The sequence below is a fragment of the Blennius ocellaris genome (assembly GCF_963422515.1).
Source record: "Blennius ocellaris genome assembly, chromosome: 2".
Lineage (NCBI taxonomy): Eukaryota > Metazoa > Chordata > Actinopteri > Blenniiformes > Blenniidae > Blennius > Blennius ocellaris.
Genome location: NC_137651.1, coordinates 26,369,636 through 26,392,233, shown reverse-complemented (window position 1 = coordinate 26,392,233; position 22,598 = coordinate 26,369,636). Strand labels below are relative to the sequence as shown.

The window sequence follows — 22,598 nt, the reverse complement described above, 5'->3', positions numbered from 1 at the left end:
TAAAGACTGTGTTTTTTACTTCCAGGACATACAGTATAACACACACGTTTCACCAAGCATATACAGTCAGAGCAAAAAAAAATAAAAAAATCTTTAGCCAAAGCAAATAAAGTCCCCAACACTTTCACACGCTGCTGCCACGCTGAGGGAGGTTGGCCACAGTTAGCAGAGCATCTGGTGCATCAAGGCGAATCCTTGAAGTCAATAGTTAACACTCCGGGGTGATGATGTACGGCCGAGCATCGCACTGCCATTTATCTGCACATGGTTGCCAGGCAAAACCACGAGTAATTACAGAGGATTAAAGGAAGCGGAGGGGAGAGGAGGTGATGCAGAGGGCAGGGGGAGTGGCTTCTGTCGGGGCCCGGCCGTGTAATAATCCACAGAAAGCACGATTTACATACAGGACAAGAGGTGCTGATGTCGTTTGACGAGATAAAGGGCTTATAGTTAAAACTCCCCGTGGATTTACTGGTCAGCTTCCTCTTGCCACTCCAGAAATTAAAGAAATTCTGTGACGGTATGGAAGTGTAATTCTTTCCAAATCAATTATAACACACCTCCAAGCACAAAGGTTCCAAAAGTTTCACCAGCAATTACCAGAGGCTGGAGGCAGAAACCACGGACGATCCCTTCATGGAAACACTCCCGTGAAGCCGTTCGTGGCGGCAGTACTCACCGGCTTATCGGTGAAGGGGGTCGACTCAGAGGGGGCCATGTCATAATAAGGAGGCTGGAGAGGGAGCTTCTGCATCTCCTCATCCTTGTCGAGATGAACCACCTACAGGGAATCACCAGCAAGACTCATAATTAGTAAAAAACAAACAAAAAAAAACCCAACAAAAACTTAAACCTGAGCAGTTCAGTCACCTCATTCTGAATCTGCAGTCCTCGATCAGATTAACTCTGCTATTAGTGCATCACTGAAAACCCCTGCCTTTTGTTGCATGTGCACCAGTTCAAAGCAGCAACATGTCAGCGGCAGAAACTTCACGTTGACGGTCTCTGATTTCATTTGCGCACGTTTGATTTTCGTTGCAGTAATGAGCAGAAACCGGCAGTGCTAATCCAGAATCTGACAGGAAAGACATCTTGACAGCAGTTTCAACTTTAGCTGTTGTGCTGAACTCTGTACCAGCATCAAAGTTATTTTTGTCAAATGAATCGTGCTTGCATCGTACAAATGTCTGATGCAAAGTTTTGAAATAACTGAGATGAAATTCCAATGCCACAGTAAAACTGTAAATACTGCCAGTGCTGAATGATGGAGAGATTTTATTCCAAAAATACATTTGTCAATACATTGACAAGGTTCTTTATTTTTATAAAAATCACAACATCATTAATTATAAAAGGAAAATGTATGCAACCGAATTTAAAACATCTGACTTGTGATACTGTCTTGTAACATCACAGTTGAGTTTTTGCTCTGCATTCAAATAGTTTCAAACAAAAGTTATTCTAAATACAGCCAGGATGTTTCACAGTACTTTAAGCCCGGTTTAGGTAACAATGTTTCAAACGTTTTTGCGTTTATATTGAAACATGTTGAAAGTTATGTCCGTTTACATGGAAATGCAAGAAATGCTGAAAACAATGTTGTTTTATGTGATGAAAATGTCTATATTTCATTAAAAACCACACAATTATGTCAGAAAACGATTTCAACAATTTTCAACAGCAAGCCAAGTTTCATGAAACCTTCCAGTGTAAAATATAGTGAAATGCAAAAAAAAAAAAGAAAAAAAGAAAAACTTCTCCAATAACTGTTGCATTTTTTTTTTTTTTTTTTTACAAACGCACCCTGACAGCATCACGTTTGCTTGATGTCATAGCAGCACCACTGATGTCCCAGGTCTCAGTGTTGTGTTATGGCCGCCACAGAAATTTGTACAATTTTTAAATCAATGTTTTCTTTGAAATTTTAACAATTTGCTTAATGGTTTGGTGGGTGGGGTTTTGGCCCACAAGCTTTACGTTTGACAGCCCTTCTATAGAGCCTTTTAACCCAGTACTATGCTTGAATCTCAATACATTTGGGATCACTCTCTTCTTGTCATTCTGAATGTACATATGAAACACTACAGTGAGGAACACATAAGGCACGGTGTTTAATTAGAAGCTAAAACAAAATCCCTAAGGTCTTCTCATCCAATTGTTTCAGTTCTTTTTGTGGTAAAACAGAAGCAGCATATGAGCAGAAGGGGAAAACTGCTGCTCTATAGTTGTCTTTTTCAATAGGTGGTTGCCCTGAGACTATTTCACAGTGGACTTCTAATTCATGTGTCACCATCCCAAAGCAAAGTTTGACGCTCCTGACAGCAAAATTACCTTTTAAGGGTTTTAATGGTGGGATACTCGCAACAGGCTTCAGAAACATTTCATGGCACAAAATAATTTGAATTCGGATGACAAATGTAAGCTGCCAAAGCCTTGGCAACACTTTTCAGTTGTGGACATTGAAAAGAAATGAAAAGTGAATAGAAGAAATCAAAGTCACCATGAACAATGAACTTATCGACAGAAAGAAAATATGAGAGATTACTAGTATAATAAATGTCGAACCATTCATCATCTCTTCTGTTCTGTTCAAATAAGTGAACCAAAAAAATAACTAATAACTGCCAAGAGACCCATTTTCTTCTTCTTTAAAATAGCTGTTGAATAAGATGTGAAGTTGACTGGAGTTACATCAAAACGTGTGTTGGTGTTCAAACCATGACCTGATGGCAGACTTTCAATGAAAACTTTGTTCACTTCCATGACCGCTGCTGTCTGTTTGACTCTTTATTAAAGCGAGTATCGTCAGTATCCCGAAATCCCCCTGCAAAATTCTTATTGCAATTAAGCTGAAAATAACCAGACTTCATTTGTCTGACCTGTGTAGTTTATCAGCTTGACATTCACGTGGAAAGCTTCTTGCAAATGGTTAAATCTTACTGATGGCAACATATTGACAGTCATAATTTCCACTATTCATTTGGTTTCCGAGTAGATTCTAAAACAATGATAATATGCAAACATAGCTTAGCATTAATTGTTGATTTTGTCCATATTGCGCCGAGAGAAATTAACATTATATTTACAGGAAGCAACTTTTTGACTTCACATGCATCATTTCATCTGTCTCTTGGTTTACACAGAATTTTCACATGACAATGTGATCATGACAATTTTGAGTACCTCTGAGTTACTGAAGATATATATATATATATATAAATACATACACTTATAGCCAACTCCATCCTCACTAAAATGATCATTATAAATGTGTAGAAATAAACTGCATGGCTGTATAAAATGCATTTAATATATTCCTTAATACAATTTGTGTTTAGATTCATGAGGTAAACCTTTATTTTAATTCCCAGCTCCTTGAACACACCACTCATGTCCTATTCACATCAACATCACCAGGAGTTTGTGATCAAATGACACACGTCAGTATATTTGGCTGTATTGTCAGTTTAGCCAGTACATATGTAGCCAGTATCTACATGTGTACTCAATATACAGCCCACTGAGAATCTAACGAAGGTCTTAGAAAAGTGACAAAGGAACATCTCACATTGCTATTGTGCTGTTATAATGAGAAGTGCCTAGTGGCTCTGCGGATGCTTATTATCCCCGTGTCATTTAAAGTAGCAACTCATCATGATGATTGGCAAGCTTCTGTGCAGCAACTTTGTCCAGCTGACTGGAATAATAAAGAAAGAAATTTTTTTTATGTGCGAGTTCTAACTTTATAAATAACCCTCAACACTTTGTTTTGCTGTCCGGTCACTTGAACACGATGTGAAGTGACATGTGATGTACTTCAACTATGATCAACTGGAATAACAGTAATTTATATCCAGACTTGTGATTGCCGACTTTGCAGCTTTTAAAAGAGAAAAAACAAAACAAAACAGCCTTTCACCTAAACACATTAAAGTTTGTAATGTGTCCATTACATTCTCATCTTGGTCCTAATCACCAGCGAGGCATTAAATGGCATTTTTAAGTGGCTCCTTTGCAGTGGTTGTGTAACAGGGACTGCACATTACTTTCCCTTCTCAACATTACTCCCTCTACACAGATGTCCAGCAGCTTGACCTTGGGTCTGTGAAGACTGTCATAACACTGGATTTAAAATCTCAGCAGTGCCGGTACATGGTGACCAACTTGACAGGTGAATTTTCAATTATTCAGGCACTAATATTTCATTTCTTACCCCTTCAGCTCTTCAATTTGTGGAGTTTCAAGTGAAGCTAGACTTCACAGAAAACCTCTGCAAACTCATTCACTCCCCCCATGACATTTCAAGTGTAAATTATTGCATTCTCGTGCTTGTAAAAGTTACTGCTGTTCTTCCAAAGTGTAATTTGGGCTTTGAAGAAAAGTACTTTGGGAAGCCACAAGAAAAGCTGATGTAAAACTGGGAAAATCCCCAGATTCCTACATATATACATCACCACTTTGGTACTGTTCAAACAGCCTAATACAATATAAAGATTGTGTCCTCATGCAAGCTTGACAAAAGAATTTAGTTTTGTGTGACCACCAGCTGATTAAAACTGTTGGTCACACACTCCAGGAGCCAATAATCAACGAGGAGCTATGCAGAATCAGTGTGACCACGGAAAGTGAGGTTTCAAATTCCTGGAGAAGGGCATTGGGAATATTTTTCTTTGGCTGGAGGCAATTCACGGTGAAGATTTTAAAATTGTCACAGAAGCCCAGGAGTGAGATCTATCTGAAGTATGTATTATGCATCTTCTATACTGCTCTATCCAGCTCAGGGTCACAGAGTGCTGGAACCAAGAATACATCCTGGAAAGGTCTCCAATCTAACACGGGCAAACATAGAGACAGACACTCACACTCAGATTCATATTCCTCATGTGCTATTAAAGATTGATCAATTACCTCAGATGCATGTTTTTGGACTGTATCATACAAGAGAACATTCATAGTGTTCACAGGAAAACTCAGAATGCCGATCTCAAAATTGAAAAATAGTGAAGCAACATTGCTGATAAAGACCTCGATTTGGCATTATCACATCATTTATAATGCACACTTGGTAATAATAACTCGAGAATACCTATTCAATATATACAAATCAATAGTTACACTGTAAGTAGTACGACAGGCTGAACTGTACACAACGTTTTTATTTCGGGATGCGCTGATACAGATACCAGTGTCCAGTATTGGGTTCAATACGGAAGATAAGACAGACTGTAAATCATGGTCGACTAAAATATGAAGAGGGGGTGAGAGCGAGTTTGTACAACCAGCAACGTAATCACCAGCAGAGTTAGCCAGATGTCACTCAGTTGATCCGGTAAGGTTTTACTTCCAAGCATGCTAGATGTCACATGCTAAAGAGTTTCAGGGCTCACACATCAGTGATGCTACATGCTAAACATGATTAAAGTATGACTGCTACACCTCCAGCAAGTTCGGTCCAGCCTTCACATATTGTTTATGGATGGAGTACAAATCAGGCTTTATGGAATTCAATGAGTACTCATATCAGTATTCGGTCGGGCTGGGCAAAAAAAAAAAATCGATTTTTAATGGGTTTCTGGAATTTGCAGAAAATTTTTTTATTTTTCCCCTCACAGTTTTTCGGCATTTTTCACATTCCATTCTACAATTCCTTGTGGATTTCCATAGTTGCTGTTGCAGCTTCGCTTACATCTAAGTTTACTTTAATTTGTTGAATGACGAAGCTTCATTTACTTTTTATTTTGGGATTGTTCAGAATCAGAAATAGACATATCTGATTCTGATTCTGATTCATTTCGTTTTTATTTTGGGATTGTTTATATGCATTTTAGCTCCGAGAACAATCGGGAAAAAAAGCTGCACTTTTGACAATATATCTGATGACTGTCGTCATTTTTTCAGTGCATTGAGAAAGGAAATTGAATTTTTCTTAAAAAAAAAAATTTTTTATCTGAAAAAAATGTTTTACGCCAAATCGGCCAGCCATAGTACTCGGTATCAACATGGAGTTTTATTACGCTAAGATTTGTGCCACCTCAACTTGTGTCTCATCCAAAAATAGTCAACACATTCTCTCCATGACAAAAATGACACACGCTGTACCAGAGACAGTGACGTGACCACAGACAAAAGGTGCCAACTCAATAGTTACAAACAAATAAGACGGATGGTTTAACATGAACTGGGTAACTTTGGGAAATGGAGACAATTCAAAGCAGCGTCGCATCCTCCATCTGCGGTCTTGTTTAAAAGAAATGTTTGAAGTCAGCTTAAAGACCCCAAAAAATGTTTGAAATAGCTTTCAAATAAGTTCTTTTGAATTTTAAACTTGAAGTACTTTTCAGAGCTTTTACTTTCCACTCTTAAGTCAAGCTGTTGCCTTGATGTTTTGACTCCTCACTTTCTACCTGCAATAGAATACACACCTCCACAGAAATTAATGGCGCATGCGTGTGTGTGTGTGTGTGTGTGTGTGTGACAGACAGACAACAATGGAGGTGCTTGCTGGAAAAATTAAACTGAGTCACAAGGTAAACAAAAAATCAAGTATTGTTGTGAAAAGAAGCTGTTCATCTGACTTGAAGAGTACTTTGTAATCATTGCGAGCACCGTTTCTAATTTATGAAAAAACTTGTTTGTTGTGTTAATTATGAATGATGCCATTGAAGTCATATGTTGAGAATCTTCCTTCTTTTTGCCATTTCTACTAATTGTACTGTGCTGTATTGTCGAAGAGAAGCTGTGAGAAGTTCAGACAGCGGTGTGAAGATGAGATTGTGAAACAAGCTTCCCGTCACTGGTTACCATATATGCCTCTCAAACTCCTTTGAGCCCCGTCTCCATCAGAGGAAGGTAAAGCTCAATCACATAAGATAGAACACTCTCTTAATTACTTCTTTTTGCATAGTTTGTTGTAGTTTATCTCTTTTACGACAAGCACATGTGAACATATTTATTGTCAGTAATTGTAAAAGAGTAATGCCATTTCCTCCAAAATAACTTCAAAGTTCAATATACTGCAGTTCTTCAAAATTAATGTGCACTTCAATGGTATATTTTACAAATGTGCAATGCACTTGCGAATCTCTTTTCTATTTAGATGTCAAATGTTAGATATAAAACATGCATTACGCAACAGCTATAGGAGAAAATGTTTTTGGACATTTCACCGTATTTTACAGCACTACAGCATTTGCTTCGTTGTCTGTTGTTAAAGGTTAGTGTGGCACTATTTTGCCAGTTCTTGCTGACTCAGGATGAGACTGTATGTGGCCAATGAACTACAATATGTTTGACACCTCTGGTTTAGACGATCATACTGCCGGAGTCCAGTAGTTATTTAGTTGGTCGTAATTTAATGATCACTAAAATAACTACCAAATGGATGCAAAGCTCTATTTCTCAGTTTGTAGATAGTGTATTGATATTGTAGATTGAATTCCAAAAATATGTTGCAGCTCTTAGGATGTTTGTCCAACCACTGAGAATGGAAGAAGAGGAGGATTTATATTTTTTAAATCAAAAGAAAAAATGGGGGTGGGGCTTACCTGGATGTCATCGGATGTCAAGTGTCCCTTCATGTCACTATTCTTCTTTTTTGGTGGCGGAGGGGCTGGTTTGTGAGCGGGTGGGAGGTCAGTCCTGTTAAGAGAGTGAAAAGATAACATGATACTCAGCACAGTAAGGGATTGACACTCCTTACGTCCCTCACCTTCTACAGCACTCTATAATGAGAAGTCCTGCCTGCACTTGCCTTTTTCACTCTTGCCTTGGGCTTTGATAGATCTCGTGTTGGTGGCTTTGTTGCAGCGGCAGCCATCCCTGCCCTTTCAAAGGCTCTCGCTGGAGAGACACTGTGCTAATGAGAGTGGGCTGTAATTGGACACTGAGGTGAGGAGATGGGAATGGAGGGGGTATAGGGGGCAGGGAGAAGGGCACGTGTGAGTCAGGTCCTCAGGGTGGATTGAGCCTCATCCAGGATGCCTCGTGGACAAACACCCTGCCTACTGTGCAGCGACTGTTTGTTTGACATACCATCCTGAGCTGTAACATGGAGAGCTCAGCAGGCGACTTCTGCTCTTCACCTCTTTGCCCGCGTCCCTGGTACTAACATCCCCTCATCCCAAGACTCTCACCCCACCCCCTTTGCTGACGTACCTGGGGAAGAACAAAGCCTCAATATCCCCAACACCTGTGCTCATGGCCCCAATAACAGGATGGCAAGCAACTACTTTCTACAAATGCACAATGAATTTCCACTGGCGACAAAGGACACGCCAGTACACAGTCATTGATATGATGATTACAAAAAAAAAGAAAATATAACTGTGAACAGGAAAGACAGCAGCAGCGGAGAGCATGGTGGTTAAACAGTTTGAAGTGAATCTGGATAATTATTTCAGACAAGGAAGCCGAGTCGTTACAAAGAAAACCTCCATCCCTCAAACACGCTAGCAGTCAGATGTCATCTGTCATATTCTGACACGATATCAGGAGTGATCAAAGATAATGAAGTGGAGCACAGACACTGAGCTGTGTACCTACATGCATTATCTCCAGCTCCTCCCCACCTCCCATTCGCACTGGTTCACGTCCTTATTGAATAACATGACCTTTCCGCAAGGCCATGCTGGCGTTTTAATGTGCAGAAAATTTGTGCATGAGTGCACCTCTTAACTCTTTCTTTCACACTCATTATTTCCAGTCCGTATCACCTTGTCTCCAGACAGAGCTGCCGTGCCACTGCCAGATTCATGTGGCACCCTCCTTCGCTTGCCTGCAGCACAGAGGCACAGCGAATGCATGGAGAGGCAGCGCACCATCTCTTCCACAATAACCTCTACCATTGCTGGAGCCTTCAGAGGAGAAACATCCATTTTCACTCAGACAGATAATTATGAGTCTTGTGGATATGTGGCTACGGCAGGTACATTCGCTCGCTCATTATAAAGTATTGTAATCCCTTGCCTGTGATTGACTGAATTCTGATACAGGTGCCAACTTAAAAAACAACAAAAAAAACAACAACAACAATACAAAAGAAACACTTTGGCAGTTGACAAGATAATTTGCTTTCATGACAAATATCTTACAAAATGGAATTTTCCTCCTCTGTCTGCTCCGTGCAAGCAACTAAATACTAAATCCTGACTTTTCTTCAGACCTCTCATGAGGAAACTTGATTGCTAGGCTTTTAAAGAAATAAAACAACCACTGCAATATCAACTGTGTGGAGAGAAAAAAAAAACAAGTGTTGTGCATCATCTTGATTTGATATTTCTCTGCGAACAGAATGAAATCACACCATGTTTATGCATGAGGCAGCATTTGCATTCAGAAGCTGCCTTTTCAACTTACATTTGATCCCATAGGACCCCATGATGATTGCGTTTCATTGCAAAGGAGCCTGTTCAAATAAGTAGCGTGTTTGGGCATCATATGCAGAGCGAGTTTATTAAATCTGACCAAACATGAGGAAATTCCCTCATCTTGTGACTACCACCCTATGGCAGGTGCTTTCTCACCTTGCACCTCCCTTTCCTGAATGAATTCAGCTACAATTGCAATCATGTTGCGCACAAGCAGCAGCCTCGGGAGATTTCCAGTGCACAGGCCATTGCTACTGTTTGACACAGGAGCTGGAAAATAGAGCAAAATGTAGCATCGCTGTTTGATCAAGTGCTCTTTGTAAAGGGTGCGCAAATATAATGTATGGCTATGTGCTCAGGCAAGCAAATATCAGGACAAACCAGGACAGCTTTTGTGTGTCCAGTCACTCAAACGGTGTCTCAGGTCCTCTCTGCAGACCAATACTTTTTAGGACTCATCCTAAATATATAGTCATTATTAGTTTAGGGAATAAAAGATATGAAGTTGGGAACCGTTCTGCCAATAAAACTTAAAAAGGCTAAAGCAAAGTGTTTCTCATGTTTTGAAAAGGCTCTTCAAGCATTTCCCAAAAAAACTCCATGCACTTTCCATGTTTTCCCTTGTGAATACTGAACCGAAGAAGTATCCACACTACTGACCAAAAAAAGGACATCAAAAAATTGTTGCACTCAGAGATGATTCTGATTTAAAGCTTGAATCAGACTCTTGTCGTGATAAAACCTCAAAAACATTACATGGATTGGTCAGATGGCGAAACATTTTAAACAAGTCTGATCTGGTAACAGCACATTATTAAAGAGTAAAACACATGAACATAGTGTCATTATTGACCATCAGTGTTCATAGACCTGTTGAACAATAATCAGTCCATTGTTGGCTAATCTTCTAGGATCTTTCTAGCTAATTGCAGCATGAGTTAGGCAAAGATCCACCACATTTTAAGGCCCCATGTACAAGAATTTTGGAAGTGAAAACACAAAACTTTTTGTGCATTTTGGGTGTCTGTTTACATGACAACAGTCTTCAGAGGCACTGAAAAGGTGGAACTTTATGAAAATGCCAACTGCAAGTTTTTAGAGATGCTGCTACTGTACACGTGCAGGATTGAAAAAAAGATGGGACTGATGCCATATGTGTGGTTGTACTGTATAGGAACGTTGGTTTATTTAAAGTACGTATGAGAGGAAGGGAGGGTGTATTTATGTAAGGATAGGAACGTGTTGATGTTAGATAAAATGGTGTTATACTGTATGATTTCATAGTTTCATAGTTTTGAAAATAGACAAGTGTAATTAAAAGCATCTCCTGAAGCTGTATGTTATTTCTGTATATTTAAGTAAAAATAAATAAATAAATAAACAAACAAAAACCCTGATGCATTTTCACCTGAAACATTGATGTGAAAACGGGGCCTGACACTCAATTTCCAAACCATGGGTTCCCAACCTATTTTTTCAGTCCTTTCCCATTTCTTTTGCATAAGAAAGGCTGCAGACCTCCTCGCCTAACTTTGGCTGACCAAAACATTACAGGGGAGCCAAACACTGGTGGATGAACTCTCTACCACCCAATGTCGAAAGCTTCCAGAGGAAAACAAAGAACATAATCCCAAAGCTGTTCTGGATTCGAGAAAGTGTCTTATTGTGGTTTTTGTTGACCAGTGGACATCTAATTTCTATCTCATCTAATGTCTGTGGGCATCTAATCTGGCTTTGATAAGATCAAAGTCTTGAGTTCACGTTGATTGATGGTGCTCCTCTAAGAGGATTGTGAACCAATGGAAACTATTGGGATCCATTGGGAACCCTTCGTAATTTGCTTCAATCCAACTGGTGTAGCTTTGGTCAAAACAAGAAAACATACAGATGTCAAATAAAGTAATTGGTTTAATGGTCAAATCTTATTTGAATCAGGCGACATAATCAGATGATCAATTGCCACATGACAATTGCGTTGTATCGTTGTACCATTTCATAGGAAGCAGGACATTCAAACTGTAACAGCTGATTAATGAGATGCTTTGGCTATAATCAAGCAATGTCCAGACTCGCCTCCCTAATGGACAACTCTACCGCATTCTAACATAAGTCTGACATGTTTAGCATTCGCCATAATCAAAACACAAAATCACCATATTGATGGGAGATTAAAGCCCAGTTCCAGCACTAATATATTGTTATTATTATTCCATTCCATAGGGAATCTGTTTGTGGAAACAGCTTTGACAGGTATGCTAGGCCAGTTAAAAATGGTGATTAGCGAGGTGGCTGAGCAATTACACTGCAATTCACTTGTGGTATTCATTGTCTGTTCCTTTGCTTTATTGGAGCTCTTTTCAGTCATGTCACAGCCTTATTAGACCACAACAATTAAGGAGCTGAAAATTATATCTGACATAATTGTGAATCTGAATTGTGAACCTGAAATTAGTGAAGTCTATTCCCCATTTGTGAGCGACTCACAAAAGCTTCATGTTGTAATCATTATAACGGTAATTGTCCTATTTTTTTTTCCTTTTTACCCAAAGCTGATTGTTTTTCCCAGATATTTCACAGGTTGTCTGTGTCGAGTGACAGTTGGGGTAAAGTCACAGTATACAAATCAAAATCACCCTTATTAGTATACTTCTATTAACATGCAGCACCTATTCAAAATTAGCGTGTCAGTACAAAAATGTAAACTCAATGAGCGACATGCAAACTGTGACTCTGCTGAACCCACTCCGACAATTAAATAGATGTAGTTTTTCTTTTTTCTTCTTTTTTGTTTACATTGAATACTTCTTCAGCGAGAAACACCACAGTAGCAGCTCTGTAGTTATTTGTGTGACTTTTGCTTCCCAGGTAACTGCTCTTTTCCCCACAATAAAGTCGAGTAGTCATTTTTTTTTCCCAAAACACAAAGCTTGCTTTCTCAGTGAATATATTTCGTCTCAGATATTGAATACAGATTTATTTTAAACCTTTGTTTCCAAGCTTTTCAGTGGTTCAAACTACAATCTGTGATTAAAACATGCAATGTAAACAAGCATGAGGAGAATTATGCATACATAAAATGCGCTTGATGTGCTTGGGAATCCAAAGATTCCAGTGAATCGACTCCGGATCGATTGGTGGAGTGGTCATTTCTCAATTGGAAGGCTGCAGGTTCGATTCTCTATCTATGAAAATGTCTCCTCTCGCAAGACACTGCTCCCCAAAAATGGATAGAGCACCTTACTTACATGACAGCCACCTACATTAATGTGTGATTGTGACTGTAAAGTCTTTGCGCACTGCTCCAGCCTTAGAAAAGCTATATACAAGTGAAATCCATCTCCCACTTATTTATTCCAAACTACAGGATTGTTTTTGCCACTTCGTCCCCAACATATCGTGGTATAAATAATGCTGCAGTACGCTCTTATTGTTTGCCCGATCAGTCATTAGTCAGATGCGATGAGGCTCTCCGCAGCCTGCGACCGCCTCGTGTGGATCTCAGCTGTGTGATCACGCAGACTTCCTCAGCGCTGGATGTGATGCAGGCAGCATGTGGGCATTGGTTTTTGTGAGACACAGACACTAATGAAAGCTGACAGGCACCGCAAGCCTGTGGGGGGGGGGGGGGGGGGGGGCGGAACACACTGGGCAGGCAACCATAAGCTACATTCAGGTCTGCACTACTGTTTCCTACTCAGACATCCACCTTGAAGACCTCGCTCCGCCTCGCTCTATTGGCTACAAAAGGCTCAGGGCAGCTTAAGGGAGAGATTTAAGGGGGATAGCGAGGAGAAAACATAACTAATCCTTAAACTGAGAAGAGTAATCTGTGGGGGAAGATTTACAGCAAAGAAAATGACTTTTACATTGCACTCACAAAAGAAAAGAAAAGTGTGACTTTCCTATTAGGGTTTTTTTTTTCACCTCTGAGGCAGTTTTGGAGCTCAGATTATCAGTATTGAGATTTTCCTTCAGCGTGACAGTCGGAAAACACTGCTACGGTCCGCTCTGTGTGAAAGAAAGTGAAATGTCGCATTCCTAGAAGCGTTTTGAATTAAAGAGCCACCGTATGACCAGGGCCCACCTCATGGAAAACACGGTGAAGTGTCTGAGCTGATCCTTGCTGCTCTCATTGATTTCTGTTGATCACAATCTTATTTGGCAATTTAAATGCTAATGATACTTTTAATTGCAAGACGGGATAAATGTGATTTGATCTTTAGGAGGCAATTACTTTCATGCTTTGTCTGGCTACGATCTCTTCAATAGGCGGACAACAATTACTCCACAGCCTCAGCTTTTCTCGCAAGAAAAGAAAGAAATAAAAAAAGAATGAAACAAAATGACTTTTTTGTGGTTCTTTGACAAGTTTATCAAAAACTATTTCTGGAGCTGGAGGGAAGTGTTTTCCTCTTTGAACATTTAACTGTACAGTTACACACAAACGGTCAGTTTCCAAACCATTTTCAACACCCAAGGCATTGTTACTAATATACAGACACCGCTATACAAAATGACCCAAAGAAAGAAAGAAACATGTAGATAGATATGATTGTCATGAACAGTTGCACTGCATGTGTAACATTCTGCACAGAGAAACTAAGCACCATTTTCTTTTTTTTTACACGTCAACAACATTGAAAAATGGTATAAAATCCCACCTAGTAGAGGAGACCGAGGAAAGTTGCAGCATTGGTCAATTGTAAGACTTTCTCCAGTGAGGAATAAAGTACAATTTAGTGATTGTGAGCATGCGCAGAGCGGGCCACATTCCACATGTCGGACAGAATCATCCTGAGGCAGACGCTGTCAGTCAGGAACACTTCCAATTTGAGGTTTGAAATTTTGTTTTTTTCACTTCTCTTGTTTTGTGAGAGCAATGAAAGCTTTGTGTCTGTGCAGAGATCGTTCTTGCTGATAGAAATCATCAAACTTTTATATATCACTACCGAGGAATATGGACGGCTACTTGTTATGAACCTCCAATCATGACAACAGATATTCATGTCAGGAGGCGCAGATATTTCCTAACAACAGGGCTGCCAACTTTAAGACGGCTTCACAAGTACACATACACAAACAGGCATGCATACACACATTTTATGTATTTCAAACCAGATCCATCATCTGAGTGAAGAATGCTCGATTATCATTTAATAGGAAAAACCAATAAGGAAATATTTATTTAAGAAACATAGTATTTTTCCAATCTGCTTTCTTCATTATAATTATTTAAGTGATATTATAGCGAACAATTAGAAATGGGTGCAACTTAAATACCATTTTAAAGCAAAACAGCTTAAATAAAAGTAATAAATTACATTGATAAAATATGAAAGGCAGTCGTGGGCAATGAATTCACAATGAAAGCCTCACACGAGAACATGATCTGATGTCATCTTTGCGTCAGCATTAATAAGTGAGAGTGTGAGTTTATAATCAGGTGTGTCAGTCCTGTTAATCATTTGACGTGATCAAAAACATTTATATTTGAACAGGCCACATTATCATTTGTTCAACTCCGGGCCTGTTTACATGACCACGGTTTAAGTGAAAATGTTTAGGTTTTTTTGTGTGTGTGTTTAATTTCAGAAACACAAAACGTGTTGATGTGGCAATGTCTCGAAAAATTTATTAGTTACTACTACTAGTTTTCATCGAATTTTAAAGGCTTCGCCATAAAAATGGTGTAAGATATGAACATTGTGAAGAAAATGCTACAACTATCCCCAGTTTCCAGTACAATATAGGTCCATGTTGGCCTGACTGTGAAAGACAAGAAAACAAATCATACTTTGGTTACAGCTTGAAGCAAAAATAAAAGTAAAAGAAGATGTCCAACAATAATTTGTCACATTTATCACATTTATCTTCAAAGTGTCTCTACACAGCGGTGGTGACCAGTTCATAAGTCAAATGGTGCACAAGAATAATTCACGTCTCGACAAATCGCTTCTCCCAGTGTCATGTTTCAGATTGCACTGCTCAAAGAGAAATCCTTTTTTTTTTTCTTACATTTCTTCATTGGCATTGTCCTCCGGAATTTCAAAATATCCTCCAACATAAAAATGATGCCACATTTCAGTCCTGAAAAATCATTTCCAGCTCCTAAAGGTAAGACAGATTTGTGCCTACGCTTGAGGGGAAGGAAATAAATGATGCTGTGTGGTCTCATGGACTTCCAGCTCATAACTCAACATCCATTTACCATTCTGCATGTGATTCTTCTCAGATATTGCTGTGAATATGGCCAGAAAGTTGGCATCAAAGTGATTTATACCAGCGAGTATTTACAACTGTGTCAACAGCAGCTGTATGTCAGGAACACAAGCAAGTTAATCCATTTTTATTCTTTCTTTCATTTTTTTTTTTTTTGCCACATTCTTTTTTTCCCTTTCTTTTTCGTTACAGTGCTACAATTGGCGGTGCTTTTCAGCATTTTGGAGGTTATACATCATGATTGGGTGAAAGACAGAGCGATGAACACATTATTCCGAGAACATCGCCTTTGACAATGCCCATCTATTTTGATAATCAGTTGACTATTGTGCCAGTGCAGCCTCTAAAGGACCAGTGATTTATTAGGATTGACCAATTTTGAGTCACATCATGTGCTGCTTTGTGAGGGCAACCACAGGCGTGACTGGCGGTGCAGTCAGGCATGTTATCAAATGCCCAGGCTTGATTAACAGCTCATCAACATGCAGAATTAAACAGTCTGGCTAAATGCTTTCCCCTTTACCCAAACATCAGATCCTCATATAAAACTATGAATCTCTTGCAGAGTAGTTCTCTACATTAAAAGAAACCCCCAAACACATTCTCTTGCAACATATTAACATGTTTTTGACATTTCAAAAAATAAAAAGTGAACAAAGTCTGGATAAGACACTGAACATGTTAAAAACAAGCCACAAAAAAAAGCACACTTTAAAAAACAAACAAATCTGGATAATTAAAGATCTGATATGATTACATTTCACGACAATGATAAGCGTCACATGCCAAAATAGTAAGAAGCAATAACAACAGTTACAGCACTGACATGACGACAACTCTTGTCATGCATATTTGAGGAGAATCATGCACACGGGATGAGGGGGGAAAGAGCAAGAGAGGGAGGAGAGCTTGGACAGTGCGATCTGTTCACGATATTACCACTGAAGCTCGATAAAACGAAGCCTCTAAAGGCTTATGGATTTGCCTTTGATCAACAATTTGATATGTATGTTATATCTCATCTCGTCTTGTTATTGTATTCTGTACAAGCTCCGGTGGATGTGATAAACTAAGTGGAGCGGGATATTTTATCTAAGGAATTATGATTGGGTTTAATTAAGACTTGGCACTGCTTTCATCTGGCTTCATTTTGATTTCTTTCGGTCATGCATCATATCGATATGTATTAAGTCGAACATGAAAATAGGCAGAAATGGCTTAGATTCCTACGGGTTCAGGTCCGGTGTGACTGCATGTGGAGTAAGTGATCAGTGAGTGTTGGCTGCTTTCTGTAGCTCACAATGGTGTGCTCAAGTATGTCACTTGCAGGCCACCATTACATGCAGGCAACAGAATAGAGGATCCGGGAGGGCAGGGATCAGCGGGGGATAGACTGGGGTCAGGTGCCTCTACTTTCCTTGTGGGGGACTCTGGCTTCTCTGGACCCTGTGTCACACAACTATCAGCAACAGCAGCAACAGCAATGCTGAGGGAGTGGAGTGGGAAACAGAGAGCAGTTACTTTGGCATCAGAGTGAGGAAGAAAGATAGATTAGCAGGGAGGGAGAAAGAGACAGAAAGCAATGGAAGCAGTAAGAGTCTGTGTGCTTCATTTGTCTTGAAAAGGATTGCAGAGATGTAGAGAAGCAGTTTGGTTTGGGGGGGGGTCTCTGTGGTTTCTGGGTCTCCGTGGGCTCAGAGCCGAACATTACGGCCCTGGGATACATGGCGTGCATGAACCAAAAGCCTGGCAGAATGTCCTGTCACGGTTTGATGTCTGCAACACTGCTTTTGAATAACAATTCAAGAATGGAAGCCTCTAAAATAGTCATTGTAAACTCATCATCTAATTTGATTAGATGCTCATTGTGCCAGATTTAAACTCTTGCAACATGAGTTGCTTCTGTGATATTCCCAAAGAGGAGGATAATCAGGACTCGCACACGGCAACATCCATCTCATGGGAATGTGGTTTGCATCTTGTAAAGCCAGAAAGGCTGAGAGCTTCATGGAAACCCAGGCAACCACTGAGGAGATATCTGCCGCGGCCAGGTGTTCCTGACAAAGGCAATTACCAGGACACGACCAGAATGCTTGTTTCTTTCTTTTTCTGAACCAGATTTTTGAATTGTTTCAAAACAGATGGCAGGGACTCTACGCACCTCAGAGTAACTCAAAAAAAGATATTTCAGATTTGCATAGCTCTGTTTCTTTGTTTTCCTCTCTATAAGCTGCACCCAGTGCAACTTCTGTTATCCCCTGTGTGTATTGGTAGCAGCTGGCAATACTCTAAATAGTCATGGCCTCTGGTTTGCAAACAGAATATTAACTTTCTGGTCAGAGAAGGGCTTGCAGAAGTAAATAAAGTGAGAATAACAAGATCGCTAAATCTGTCTTTTATAGCAATTTGACTTGGAATTACAACCACAGAATGAGTCCTCCTTGAATCATAGAATTAATTTTAATTCACTGGGCAGTTTGAAATGACCAGTAAACATCGTTTTATTTCCACCTCAGCATCGTGATTTGAAACATTTCTAATAATATTTGCTAAACGTCATCTGAAATTTGCATGCCTCCTGTTTAATACTTCATCCTCCTAATTGTTGTAAATGAAATTTGCATAACTCCGCCATTATTTCTCCAAATAAAATTTGGATGCAGCCTGACTCCCTCTATTTCCCTTCCTGATGATGATCTCGCAGCCATTCCACCGATGTGAACCTTTCCCGAGGTGGAGACTGCTGCACAAGCTCCTGCAATCAGTCCTGATTAAAACAATAGTGTTTTAATGGGAAATGGCCTGAGTGCAGCCCACATTACAATCATGCAACCTCTTAATAGCTACTGCTTTAATGATGATTATCGATTCTATCTGCAGGCGTAAATGAAGATAAACTTTGTTTTAATGTGTTAAATAACATTTTTCAGGGTAGGAAGTATATCAGAATGTGGCAGCCACATGTTTGTAGCATGTTCCTCTGTCTGTGAACATAAAAACAATCGTCTAAGAGGTCTTTTGTCCTTTTCAAAGTGTTTTTCTCTCATGGAGTGACAACAGTGCACACCTAATCTTACCACCTGTCCAGCCCCCTGCAATATTGTCTGGCAGAGCCTTGGTACTCACAGGTCATTATCTGTCTCAGTGCGGGTCTTCTGCTGCCGCCGATGGACCATGAAAACAGTAACAGCCACACCAATGATGAGTCCAATGGCAACGACACCTCCAAGGATCCCGATAACACCACCTGGGGGACCCTGCGGCAATGGCTTCTCTGCAGACAAGAGGAGAAATAACAGTGTCAGGGTGGGAGCTCTTTGAGTAATTGATGCTGCTGGGTTGAACTTGCGGGTAAGAAAAACAGCGGCGAGGACAAAGAAAGTTCAGTAATGTCACACAACGAACAATATTGAAGCAATTTGGGGCTTTTTACATTCTTGGCAGGAAAACTTTTTGCAGCACAAATAAGAGAAGAAAAAATACAATCTGAACCAGCTACTGGTTAAAAGTACAGGCTATTATTATGAAAAGAAAATCTTTACAAACCATTTGACACAACCTTTGCCAGACTTGAGGCTTTATGTCATAAAACAAATCCAAACAGCATTTTCGGGGACCTATTTCAGGATGAGACCATTGTCTTGCCTGTCCTGGCACGGCATGAATGCCACACTGTTGTGGTCCCACAGCAGCTGCTGCTGCATTTTCCAATATGGGCTCCATCAATTGTTAAAAAAAAGAAGCCCAAATTGGCTTGGATTTGACAGCGAACTCGAATGCACTCTTCAGCTACGCAGCAAAGTTATTGCACTTTAAAGTCTTAGCCAGCAAAGGGGTAACAAATGCAAAAATATGTCCCCAGTCCTGCTGGGAAAATATACGAGTGGATTCCAAACCGAAACAATTCACCAAATTCTATTTAGAGCAAAATATGGAAAAGTTCAACCACAAGGCAAAGTGGCTTATGAGGGACTCGTAGAGGACTAACCCAGTAAACTGCAGAATGTTGATGTTCTGCTCTGCGCTGGATTCAACACCTCTGTCCCTGCACTGTTGATAAAGCACAGGCTATTAACTTTCAAAAAAAGAAAGTGATTGCAGTGGAAAATCAGCACTCGGGATATTGATGCAACCTGTTTTGTGAAAAGCTGCACTGGACAACCATCATCTCCTAAACCTCATTTTTCGAAGCATCTTTGAGAGGCAGACTCTGAAAGAGGTTTTGAAGAGGCTGTCAAAAGCAATCTATAACCAGTGCCAAAGGGAGAAATAGAAGAAAAATTGGAAAATATCTACCTTTACTTATACTTGCCTATACTAAATATATATTGTAATAAAAAACAAAAAGCAAGCTTGGAAGCTTTGCTTTGACGTCTGATAAACAATGAAATGTAATTCATTCTTTGCAAATGCTGATTAAAAAAAACAAAACAAAAAACCCTTAAATATAGCTGGTCTCCTGTGAACATCCTCCACTGTGCGTCCGCTGATGTCAGGTATTAGTGAAATAGGACAGTCCTCTCCTTTCAGAGGCATAATGGAACCTTATTTCTGAAGGCAAACGGCATCTGTTTCCTTTACCACAAGCAGTTAAAGCTGTCCTTTTCAAGACAGGCAGGGGACCAATCAAATGGTTTGCAAGCCTGTTGTGATGGGACACTGCGAATTCTCACTATCTTCCCACTTTGAAAAGGAAAGCCTATCTCCTGCCCTCATGATGTCTCCATCATTATCAGTCCATTCCCCGCGGTAGTGACAGGACAAGGCCTTGCTCCCAGAGGGCCTCTTTACAACCACCGTACTGGCTTGATTCACTGCCCATAACGATGGCAACACACAAGACCGCTTTACACACAGCCACACAATGGCAGGCACGCTACCCCGCCTTCTGATCAACACTCGGCGCCTCAAACAAACAGTGTCTGTTATATATTGTGTCCATCAGATTGTCAAGCCACAGTTGCTGTGCCTGATCCGATGCTCTTTCTTCTGGTCCTAAAAAGTCGCATCATTCCAAATCTACAGACCAAAAGAATACATAGCTCATCTCGTAGCCCCACACACACACACACACACACACACACACACACACACACACACACACAAGCACTTCTTTTCTTGTGATGCATTTCAATAACAAGACGGTGGAGTTGCGTTGAAGAGCAAGTGTAAATGTGATCTTGCTGCAGCATGGGAACAGATAAGCTCAAACTCCTACTGTTGTCTCATTGCACTGCAGAGTGAAAGCCAGTGGGCTGAATTTCATGCCCCTAATGCAAATGCCAGACACAATAGTCTGTTGTGTAACACTAATACACAGAGGAGTGGACTGGATCAGAATGCAATTTCCCTGTTGTGGAGCCTTAGGCCCACAGCACACAGGATTTACACTGTCACCTCTTAACATATAAAGTTGGGGCGAGGCATCTGGTGCGCAGCCGGAGAGCTTTGCCCACTTCTCATATGGCTGGGGAAAAAAAAAAAAAAAAAAGATCATCAAAAATTAACGCTTTCATTTTCTGTCCATGAGTTATACATTAAAGCATTCCCACCCTTCACCAATCTCCACATATCTCCACCGTCTGTTTGTTTCAGGCAAAATTAATTTTCTAAATCTCACTGTGGATGGTGTGGGTGGTGGAGAATGTTTTGGACTGTGAAACAAAGCCATTAGTGAGCATGCACCGTTACTCCAAACGCTGACCTGTGGTATTTTTATCACAACATGTAGAGTAACCCTCGACAGAAGCCGAGCACTTCAACACCGCGCACAGGCAACAACACACCTGAGAATTCAATTAATCCAAGTTAAATAATATAACTGTGCAGCTATTTGATCTGGCCTGTTTATTCAATTACCATAAGGAATGCTTTTTCAAGGACTGCTTTAACTGCAAAGATCAGCTCTATTAAATGTAAAGGTTCAGTTACCAACATTACCTTCAGCATCTGTTGATGCCATAAACAGTCTTTTTCCTTCCAATTATAAAGAGGAAACCACTTTGAAAATGAGTTCTTTGACTCTAAATTCTCGATGAATCTAGTCAAGGAAATGAGTTTTTGAGGAATAGAGGAGCACTGAATATGGAGTTCAAGTGTCTCAATGCCAAAGAAGCTGAATAACATTGAATAACAAAATTCTTGCAAGTGTGACAATCAAATCAATCCCACAGATTTTTTTTTTTTTTTTTGCCAAACCTTCAACTGTGCACAGCCTTGGTACCGAGTCTCTCATCTTGTGCAGAGAGTCAAATTTCTGTTGTGTTCCTCTGATGCCCGTGACTTAGTCCTGTGAAAGTAATCGCTTGGAAGTAGCCCAGCTCTACGTACAACAGGCAAAGCTACATGAAGAGGGTTTTGTCCTTGTTACTGAACAAGCAAAGTACTGCCAACAATAATAGGCATGGGGACTGAGGAGCCACAGTATTTGCAGCTATTTTCCCCTTCGTTGCAATAAAAAAAAAAACACCTTCAGTGTCATTAACAAGGAGTGAAAAATTAACATCATGTTGTGAAGACCGAAAGACAAATCTGCATCAGTTTAGCACTGGAATCTGCAGTTTGACTTTCTGCCTGTGTATGCATGGATTTTCTACAGGAACCATGCCTATCCCCACAGCAAACTGAAGTTAATTGGTAACTTCAGGTCTGTGGGTGTGAATGTGATTCTCTGTCTTTCTGTCTTAGCTCTGTGACGGACTGATGACCCAACATTGATCTGGGTAGATTTAATACAATGTTTACACAATATTATTTGGGGCTCCAGCCCTTGAAATCCAACGATAAAGCAAGATGGATGGATGGATGGATCCTTTGTAAGAGATATAAGATCACGCCTGCACTCAGTGTTGTTTTTCTGGTCAATCTATATTTATCACAAACAATCATTGTTGAGTGGACTTTACCTTCGGAAGAGATCCCCAAATAAATGATTTACACATTATATTTGTGAGTAGTCATTACTCAGCATTTATAAACTTCAAGCTGCCTACATGATGTTAAAGTAGTGATATT

At 40.0% G+C, this 22,598-nt stretch overlaps 1 protein-coding gene across 1 annotated transcript in view; it reads right to left on the bottom strand.

Annotated features, from left to right (window-relative positions):
- Window positions 1-22,598, bottom strand: part of nectin1b (nectin cell adhesion molecule 1b) — a gene marked incomplete at its 3' end in the record, with an annotated part of 185,891 nt that overhangs the window by 21,411 nt on the left and 141,882 nt on the right. The window contains 4 exon segments of the mRNA XM_080504369.1: window positions 680-781; window positions 7,545-7,640; window positions 17,004-17,070; window positions 18,711-18,858. Coding sequence (XP_080360495.1) covers window positions 680-781; window positions 7,545-7,640; window positions 17,004-17,070; window positions 18,711-18,858 — 413 coding nt within the window.